This window comes from Gallinula chloropus, assembly GCF_964237585.1.
Source record: "Gallinula chloropus genome assembly, chromosome: 4".
Classification (NCBI taxonomy): domain Eukaryota; kingdom Metazoa; phylum Chordata; class Aves; order Gruiformes; family Rallidae; genus Gallinula; species Gallinula chloropus.
Window position 1 is genome coordinate 71,070,708 of NC_140088.1, and position 9,942 is coordinate 71,080,649.

Below are 9,942 nucleotides of genomic sequence, written 5' to 3' on the forward strand. Positions count from 1 at the left end.
GTGTTCAGATACTAGCACATTCAGAGTCTTAATGAAGGTCCCAGTTGTGGCTTTGCCTCATCTGCATTCCTTTACCAAACATTGTTCTGATACGTGCACCAGAGGTTGACTACATATCCCTTGCAAAGGCATAACTGTTGGCCTTCATTTTCCTTGCTGAGATTCACTACCATCACAAACATTCACAGAACTTACAGTCTCCAAACTATCAGCATCACTATAAACTATGACAACTTTTTTGCTGTTGCCAGCATCATGCTGTAGCAACCAGCACAAGACAGATTTTCAACTGTTAACAGAAACAGTGAAGTAACACAAACATTTTTATTTGCCACAAAACTCATTCCTTTGCTGAGTATTTAGTAGCAACTAGAGACAGAGTAAGCAGATTGAGTACAGACTTGATTTCACTTACCTGATCAGATAAAGTTTAGAGACTCATTATAGAGGAAACTGGCTGCCTGCCCACTAGCTGAGGTTATCTGTCCAAATATGCAAGAGATGTTCTGCAAGAGAGGAAAAGAGGAAGGAGAAAAAATGAGGGGGTAGTGAACAATGAATGGTTCTTCTCTTTGGCTGCTTTCCCACAAAAATCCACAAAAGGACTTTCTCCCTGTAAGACATGGTCCTGCCCAGCACTTGTTGAAAATCCATGCTTTTACAAGTCACCGTGTGCAATCAGGTGTGTGTATAGTTTGGCTTGTTTCAAGAGTTTTGCGTATTTGTGGAGAAACCCTGATCAAGCTGCTGCCAATGGGTTTAAAGAGAGATGATTGAGACCTAATTCATATGGTATTGTAAGAGGTCCTAAACCCAAAAAGCCTTAAAACCAATCCTTAAAACCAATTCCCCTTTGAATCCTGAAAAGAACTTCCAAATTCCCAGGTTAATTCTAATCCAAGTCTGGATTGCTACTGGATTAAAATCTAGAATTGGGAAGGGCCTGTTTTTCCAGCTGGACCCAGCAGAATATCTCAGAGGACAGTTGCACCAATGTACTTCAGTAAGGCAATTGCATATTTCAAGTTTTGTTCTGCTTTTATTTTTAGATTCCAGAGAAGTAAATACTCCAAATTTTAAAAATAAAGGTCTGTGATCAAACCAGACACCTGTTTGGTGATGTTGGATCAAGCCTTGGCAAAACTTCTACTCTCTCCTTAACTTAAAATGGGATCCATTAAGTTCCATTAAGTGCAGATTTTTGCATTCACTTGAAAGGTTTAGGAATTTCAGCAAAGCTTTTTACAAACCTGGTTTCATTTTTATTTTACTAAATAAAATATGAAACTGTGCTTTGTCTAAGGCTTGGTCTTCCATTACCGTGTCAGTTATTTTTATGTAAGGTTTATTGTCGATTATCAACTCTTTGTAAAGCTCCTTAATGACAAGCGCATGGGTGGGAAGTGTTGACTGAATTAGGTCTCTTTTTGGTCAGGGGTTAGAGTTGTACTAAAGGTAATGAAATATATGCTTAGCATGCCAAAATCTGACAAATCCAAAAGCAAATCATTATTTTTCATTAAATCACTCTGAAGTCGGCTTTCTAAAGCCATTTTCCCTTAGCAGCTTGGTATATTTCCAGTCTACACAAACATATCACTCCTCTAGTGCCAGACACAGAAACCACGTGCTGTATTTGTCACCTAAAAACACCAACCACTGGTAGAGAATCAAAAGTAATACACAGAGAAGTATCATTGGCCAGTTTCACAATCAAGCCAGAGGCACAAGCTAACAGGGAGCAAAGCAGCAAGGAACGAAAGTACCGATCCAAAATAGCCCTCAAATTGCTCGATTCTGTTTGCCTTCAAGCTCTGTCTGTTGCCACCTCCAAGGTATTAGGAGGTTTGCATGTTGCCACGGCAGGGCAGTCAGCGCCAGTTCCGTGCACTGGCACATCCAGCTCGGCTGCAGCGATACCTGTCCTCTCTTTCCAGATCGAGTATGAACACAGAGCGCCCGAATGCCGCCTGGGTTTAAAAGAAGGTCGCCCGTTCTCAGGGGTCACTGCCTGCCTGGATTTTTGTGCTCATGCTCACAGAGACTTGCACAATATGCAGAATGGGAGTACACTGGTAAGTCCGTGATGCACGTGGCCTATTTACTCCAGCTCTGGTGTCACACATTTCATTCAGTATCTCCCGTCTGTTTGAGTCTATACTTGCATAATGCAGGTTGCTAAAAATAAGGAAACATTAAGCAGTAATTGAGCTAACTTATTATGCCCTACAGAATTTTTCATTCAAATGAATGAGAGTTATGGTGTATTAAAGAAAGGCTTCATATAGAAGTGATAAAAGAAAAACTGTGGAGACAATGGAAAGAGGGTCCCAGTAGGGCTGGAATACCTGTTTCACCATTGCTGGCACAAAATGGTTTATTTTTGTCTTCTTGAAACACCCTCCCCAGCCCCCAACAAGAACTTTGCATTGTATCCTCTAATAAAATAAAAATAGAAACTAATAACTTCTTTCCAGGAGAGTTATGGAAGTTGGGGATTTCATTCCTGCTTGGGACTAGCAGAAAGTCTGCAAACCTTGCCGTCACTTTCATTGTACGCAGGCCCTTTGCTGTCTTCAGTTCTGCTCTCCAGCAGGTACAGCAAAGGTTCTGTAGAACACATGAGAAAAACAAGCTGGGTTTCAATGCGTAGGGGATTATTTCTGTTCCCTGCCTACTCTCTCTGACAAGGCAGTAAGAAAGAATAATCTTTGCTTCTGAATAATCATCATGGTTGTAGTTTGAAGCAGCTACCTAGATTCACGGTGGAGTTCTTATTATGACCAAAGAGGAAATCTACTTCTGTAACACCAACTAAATTTTTGCGGTTACCAGGGTGTGACTTAATTGACAAGTCAACAATCACCAATACAATACATATTTCTAGCTGAGATTTCTTCCTAGAACCGGTTGATGCAGTGAATTTGCTACAAAATATTTCTGTATCAACGTTTTTTTCCACTATGATCCTCCCCATACCTGTTCCACCTGGAGCTAAGACAATGAGCATGCTGCATGACACAACAGTAACTCCCTTAAGTCTTGTAAGTAACATGCTCCTTTCAAGAAGTCCTGGAAGCTGCCATTGTAAGGGAGCATGAGATACAATGGCAGTAGGTTACATTGCACACTACTGCTAATAGGTAGCTAGCGGGAAAATCTTCAGGTGAGCGCAAAGTCCCAGGTTCCACTGTTTTAGCACTCTGGTTGCGGGACAGTGGGTCACACAATTTATTTCACGTTAGGGTAATCCCTGACTGTGCTGTTGATTGCATCATGAGCACAAACAATACGGACGCCAGTACCTTCTGTTTCCATTAACACTGTCCGACAGCACCGGAGGAAGCAGAACCGCAGGCTTGTCATGATGCACATGAATTGTAGAGTTTACAAACAGCTCACCCGATGCCAGTGCCAGCAGTGGCAGAGCAAGGCAAAACGCACAGGCAGTATTTCAGATATCTTTGTCTCAAACTGGTTTGAGGGAGTTACTCTAACACACCTTTCCGACAGGTTTGCACACTAACTAGAGAAGACAATCGTGAAATCGGCCAAACACCAGAAGACGAGCAGCTCCACGTGCTCCCATTATACAAAGTCTCTGATGTGGATGAGTTTGGAAGCACTGAGGGCCAGGAGGAGAAGAAGAGGAATGGCAGCATCCAGGTCCTTACCTCCTTCCGACGGAAAGTAAGGATGTTAGCGGAGCCCGTTAAGACCTGTCGGCAAAGGAAGCTAGAAGCAAAGAAAGCAGCTGCAGAGAAGCTCTCCTCCTTGGAGAACGGGTCTAGCAAAGCTGAAAGAGAGAAGTCTGCTGCAGCACGCAACAAGCAAGGCAACTCGGAAGCAGCAGGTCATGCAAAGCAGCTAGCAGGTAAACACGTGAATTGATCGGAACCTTTGTCAGCAGCAGTAAGCTTCCTAGGAATAAGGGCTGCTTGTAACAGGTCTCAAGAAAGCTGCTATTCTCAGCCCAAGAACATTTTAAAGTGAAAAGGGAAGAGAATTCCTGAAAGTAGATAGCAATGTTGTATATTTGTAAGTACTGGGGTGCCAAATCCTGGGCAGCTCCGGGGAAGCAAAACCAAAATAACTGAGATGCCCTTTATTGTTGGATAGTTAACAGCTGTAGGAATCTGGTGCGCTTGCAAACACCACTTGCCATCCAGTGTATTGTAAAGCACCTTTAAAAGAGTAGCAGTGCTAGGAGCTATGAAGAGATGTGTGTGATGCTGCTGCCAAAGAAAGAATGACCTACACATCACTCACTGTCTGCCACTGTTACAGAGAACCTCCTAATTTGAGAGGTTTCAAGCTTAACCTCTTTACCACTATTTATACTCGCTGCTTTGAGACCAAAAGGATGGCAGGTTTTTCCATAGTGGAGCAAGAGTCTAAAAATCCATTTAACAATCCCTGGCAGTTTTCATCAGTAGATTTGCGAGTCCCGAGCAAAGGAGTTCATCGTGACTATTTGATTGCTACAGCAACTTTCTCAGAGAGGTAAAAAGCGATACATCCAATGCCACACAGAAGGTGACTGAGGTATCTATGAATCAAAGTCAGCTGTCCCATGACCCAGGCTAGGGTTGTAATCATTAAACGATACCATTTCACTTTAATGAATGATGGGTTTGCTCTTATGTCTTCAGTTAATCTCACTTGTTACTGAACGGTTCTGTCAGTGAACTTCACCATTGGTTTCTTTACATAAAGCTGGGGATATTTTTTGGAGAGAGTTTCTATTAATATAGACAAGAAGAATTGTTTATTCTTGGGGAAAATGAGGTCACCTTGTGCATGGCTGTTGGGAGCACTTTGATGCTCCATTTCACGGGCTACTCAAATGATGATTCAACTCTCTGGATTTTGTGCATGTGACTGAACAGATTGCACTGTCCCTCCTTTTCCCCGCTGCCACTAGCATCTGATCTCACTGGATACATGCCAAGAAGGATGAGGAGCCTTAGTATTTACTCAGCTTCTTCAAGGGCAGTATTTGAGATACAAGAAAGGGAACTTCTGTTAACATATCACAAGATACCCTTTTCTTCAAAATTTAATAGATCCATATAATGAAAAGTCTGCTAAGTCTGTGTTTGTTGTGGGTTGGTTTTTGGTTTCTTTAGAGATAAAAGCTTGCTTGTTGTGTGTTTTTTGTTTTTTTTTTCTTTTCACATTACAGATCTCTTACGTCTTTCAGGATCAGCCACACAACAGCAGCAGCAACATCCACAGCGCACTCTCCCTAACAACCCTCAGTCCAATCCCATTAACTCCTACTCGGGTTCAGGTTCTGCAAATCTCTATGTAAGGTTGCCTAATCCAGCCAATGCTTATCCAAGCTCTTCATACACTTCAGATCCCTATGGAGGGTCCAGTCCCATGAACCTCTATCCAACCTCATCACAGCCTGCGGGGTCTTATTTGAATTCTTCCAGTCCCATCAACCCTTATTCAGGATCATTAAGTCAAAATAACCAGTATCCGCCCTACCAATGCAATGGAAACATACCTATGGACAACTGCCCCTCCTACCTGGGCTCCTACCCTTCCCAGCATCAGCACATGGACCTGTATAGTTGCCAGAGCCAGGACCACATGTCTAAACTAAGTCTACCACCCATTCAAACATTATACCAGCATAGGTTTGGGAATAGCCAGGGTTTTGGTCCCAAGTACTTGAATTATGGAAACCAAAATATGCAGGTAGACTCCTTCAGTAACTGTGCCATCAGACCCAACGTACACCACGTAGGGTCTTTTTCCTCTTACTCCACCCATGAGTCTGATGGCCATTTTATGGAGGTTGCCTCAAGGTTGAAATCTAACCTGAGTAATCCAAGCATGGAGTATGCCTCCATGGGTAAAACCAGTGAGCATCACCACGGGCAACCCCCTCCACATTTGGCACATGACTACCATTCTGCTCCAAGCATGTTTAGTGGTCCTCCTAATTCACTGCATCTCCAAAATAAGGATAGCGAAATGATCTCACATGCAGTTAACGGTTTGTCAAACATGCTTCCAGGTCAGAACCACGATAGGACTACTCCCCAGGGTGGTTTAGATAAAACTGATGTGCTGAATCCAGAGAAAGCAGAGGATCCCGATGAAGTCTGGTCAGATAGCGAGCAGAGCTTTCTGGATCCAGAAATTGGAGGAGTGGCAGTTGCTCCATCTCACGGGTCAATTCTCATAGAGTGTGCAAAACGTGAGCTCCACGCAACAACCCCCTTAAAAAACCCCAACAGGAACCATCCCACCAGAATATCCCTTGTCTTTTACCAGCACAAGAGCATGAATGAGCCAAAACACGGTCTGGCTCTCTGGGAGGCAAAGATGGCTGAGAAGGCAAGAGAGAAAGAAGAGGAATGTGAAAAATACGGTCCAGACTATGTGCCTCAGAAATCTTACAGCAAAAAAGGAAAGCGGGAGCCTGCTGAGCCACACGAACCCTCAGAGCCAACCTACGTGCGCTTCATCAAGTCTCTTGCACAAAGGACACTGTCGGTCACCACAGACTCCACAGTAACTACATCTCCATATGCCTTTACACGGGTTACAGGGCCTTACAACCGATATATCTAACTTCACACCTTTGTTGGTTACCTCATTTGAAAAAACACCTTGTCGGTAGGGTAGATCTTTAGGTTTTGGGGAAGGCAAGGGTGGAGGAGAAAACAGTGTTTTTACGAAACTCATCAGTGGAAAAAGCCTCTGCACACCAGCACAGGGAGGTAAACTCACTAGCGCGCTTCTTTTCCGCTGATCTTTAAGTGGTCACAGATGGCACGTAGGAAACAAGACCAAAGCATCCTATGCAAAAACAAAACAAACAAGTGTTTCGCAATTTCCATTTGAAAACACTGGCTCCATTGCTGACAGAGAGAAGCTGCAAACGGATATTTTTTTTTTCTTACAGCTCTGCACATCTGTGGCCACTTTTAATGTCATCGAGTTTGCATAGTCATGGAACAGGAGCAAAAAAACCCAACCCTAAACAGATAATGCTGTAGTATTACAACTGCAGGAATCTTAAAATAACATCTGGTGCTGAATCTATGATGTACTGAAATACTGGAATTATGGCTTTTTAACTTGCAGTTTTTACTGTACACTTATTAGTCTCTTGATTTTATTTAACAAAGTAGATAAGTATAAAGTATAATGAATAGACAGCAAAACACTGAATTTGTTTGGATATTCTAAAACCATGGTGCTATCTAAAGAGAACGGTGTCTTTATTTTAACAGTCAAACAGTTAATGCCTTTATAACAAAATGTCAATGATGTAGTCAAATGTTCTTCAACAACAGGGAGGACCTTTTCATTCATGTATGTACTGAATTTACCTGGTGTTAAAATAAGCTTACTTTTTAACATATGGGAATTACAAAGACCTCTGGATTTTGCTTATCCAGTCAAGTCCTAGAAGAGGACAATAAAATATAGAGAGAGATATTTTTTTTTAAATCGTGTTTCAAAAGCACTTTGTCTACCTAAGCTTGGCAACTTGAACAATGCTAAGGTACTAAGACATTAAAAAAAAAAAAAAAGAGTTTACTTTGATTTTAAAATGCAAAGATAATTTTTTTAAACTAAAAAAAAAAGCTTTTAAATACTTTTGTTTTAGCCGTGCATCTGCTAGTGGGCTACATATCCATTTTTAATACAGTCAGTTATGGTAAAAATGGGGCTTACTGGATATAAGGGAATACTTTAGTACACAAAACACATGTTTTTCTGGTGCTCATCTCACACAGCTATACTGTAAACTGTTTTCTACAATTACTATGACAAGTTCATTGCTCAAATATGTACAGTTTTAAGGAAAGAATTTTATATTAACCACAGGTAATAATTAGCAGCATGTGACAGACTACAACTAGTTAGCTTGGGCTTCTGCTGGTTTTAAAGATCTGTATGCTCTTCAAATACTGAATGGCAGATTGCTTTTGTGTTGATAATTATGTACATTGTGGTGTAAGTCATTTCTCGGTGCAAGTGTCCTCTTTTCCAGGAAGATTGAGCAGACTGATGCCTACACAAGATGAATGAAACAGGGTTAGTTCTGTGTGATTCCGTTGATGAAATAGAAAAAAGAAAAAAAATAGGCAGCTGGCTTGCTGTGGTGGTTTTAAATCGTTAATTTCTATTAAAAAAAGCAGGAGAGTTGTATAGTAAATTAAATTGTAAACAAAACTTTTTTTAACGCAATGCTTTAGTATTTTAGTACTGTAAAAATATTAAATCTATATATATTTGGGTTTTGAGCTGAATTCACATCATGGTGCTACTCAGCCTGCTACAAATATATCATAATGTGAGCTAAAAATACATTAAAAGGTTTGAGTGATGTTCCTACTTGTCATATACCTCAACACTAGTTTGGCAATAGGATATTGAACTGAGTGTGAAAGTTTATATATTATATACCATCGTTTTCCCCCCAATAGCCTTTGAAAAAAACAAACAAAAAAAACTCTCTCAATACTTGACATTTTAGCAAGTATAACTTGAACTTCAGCTTTTTTTTGTTTTCTTTTTTTATTTTTGGTTCTAAAAATTCAGGGATATTTCAGCTCATGTTCTCCTATGCCAACGTGTCACCTGTGTGTATGTAAAGCTGTTGTAGGTTAAATATATTATTCTTGGGTTTTTTGTTTCGTTTGGGTTTTTTTTCCTTTTCAGGGATTTAACGCTTTTCTTTGGAATCCCTTCTCTAATTTTTCTTGTACATGTATTGATGTAACTAAAACTAATTTTGTAAAATCGTTAGCTCTTTTTATTGTAATGAAAGTGTTTAAGAGATTTAGAATGTTTTGCCTGTTTCAAACAAATAAACAAAAAGAAAGTAGAATGCACTGAGCTGATTAAAGGGAAAAATGTAAGGCAGGGGTTTGGCAAGTGACTGTTTGCTAGAGTTGTTCAAGTCACTCTCTAAACAAGGCTTCTTGGTTACTGTAATGAAGAAAATAAAGTATAAAAAGGTACAAGGGCTTCCCTAAACATGCAAACCTCCATGTCCCAGCTATATCTTGTGCAATATACTGTAAGATTAAGTTTGGTCAAAAGAAATTCTACCTAACAGAATCACAACCTAACTCGAGTAAATCAAAGGAGGCCTTTGGGTTTAGTGGTCAAATATTTATTATGGCAATTTTTTTACTTTTTTTTTTTTTTTTAATTTCTCAGTCTGTGACTTTACCCACTGCATTGAAACAAAAGTTTCACCTTTAGAAAAAAAAAAAATAATGATGGTTATATGTCAGATTGATTAAATCGTTATAAAACTTCATCTTTGGGTGATTGATTATTTTTTTTAAGTCCTATATTATTCACGTAATCCATAGCAGATGTTTGGTTAATCTGCCGTGCACCGTCATTTGCCAAACTGCTGGCAGCAGGAGCAGGAAGCTTAGTTTGTGAATCAGTTTTGTATTGTAAATACCTGAGCTGTAATTTTTGGTGTACAGATCCCTGCCTCAGTTGGAACGAATGACAAAGCAGACATAAAATTGCTTGTATAGGATTATCAGGTTGACTATAGCCATACTTGAAGATGCTTCTGAGTGGTGTCAACTTTACTTGAATGAATTTTTCATCTTGATTGACGCACAGTGGTATAAAGTTCACTTCTAAAGCTAGTGGTTAACTTGTGTAGGAAACTTTAGCAGTTTGACACTAAAGTAATGAACTTCTGTGTGCATTTTCTATGCTTATGTTCTACTTTTTTTTTTACTTTAGTTTCATTCATTTTCATGAAATGCTTGGTATGTCTATAAAAAGAGTCTGAGGATGGTTATAAATACTGTAAGTATTGTAATGTAATGCAGGTTATTTGAAAGCTGTTTATTATTATATCATTCCTGATAACGCTGAGATGTGGGTGTTTTTAATAAAATTTATATTTATTTAATGCACTCTAAGTCTGTCTTG

General features: G+C 39.9%; 1 protein-coding gene across 1 annotated transcript in view; it reads left to right on the forward strand.

Annotated features, from left to right (window-relative positions):
• The window catches only part of TET2 (tet methylcytosine dioxygenase 2), a gene marked incomplete at both ends in the record, with an annotated part of 69,887 nt that extends 63,296 nt beyond the window's left edge, over positions 1–6,591 (forward strand). The window contains 3 exons of the mRNA XM_084262747.1: positions 1,938–2,075; positions 3,514–3,874; positions 5,186–6,591. Coding sequence (XP_084118873.1) covers positions 1,938–2,075; positions 3,514–3,874; positions 5,186–6,591 — 1,905 coding nt within the window. The remainder of the gene's footprint in view (positions 1–1,937; positions 2,076–3,513; positions 3,875–5,185) is intronic.
• Between the last annotated feature and the right edge of the window lie 3,351 nt (positions 6,592–9,942).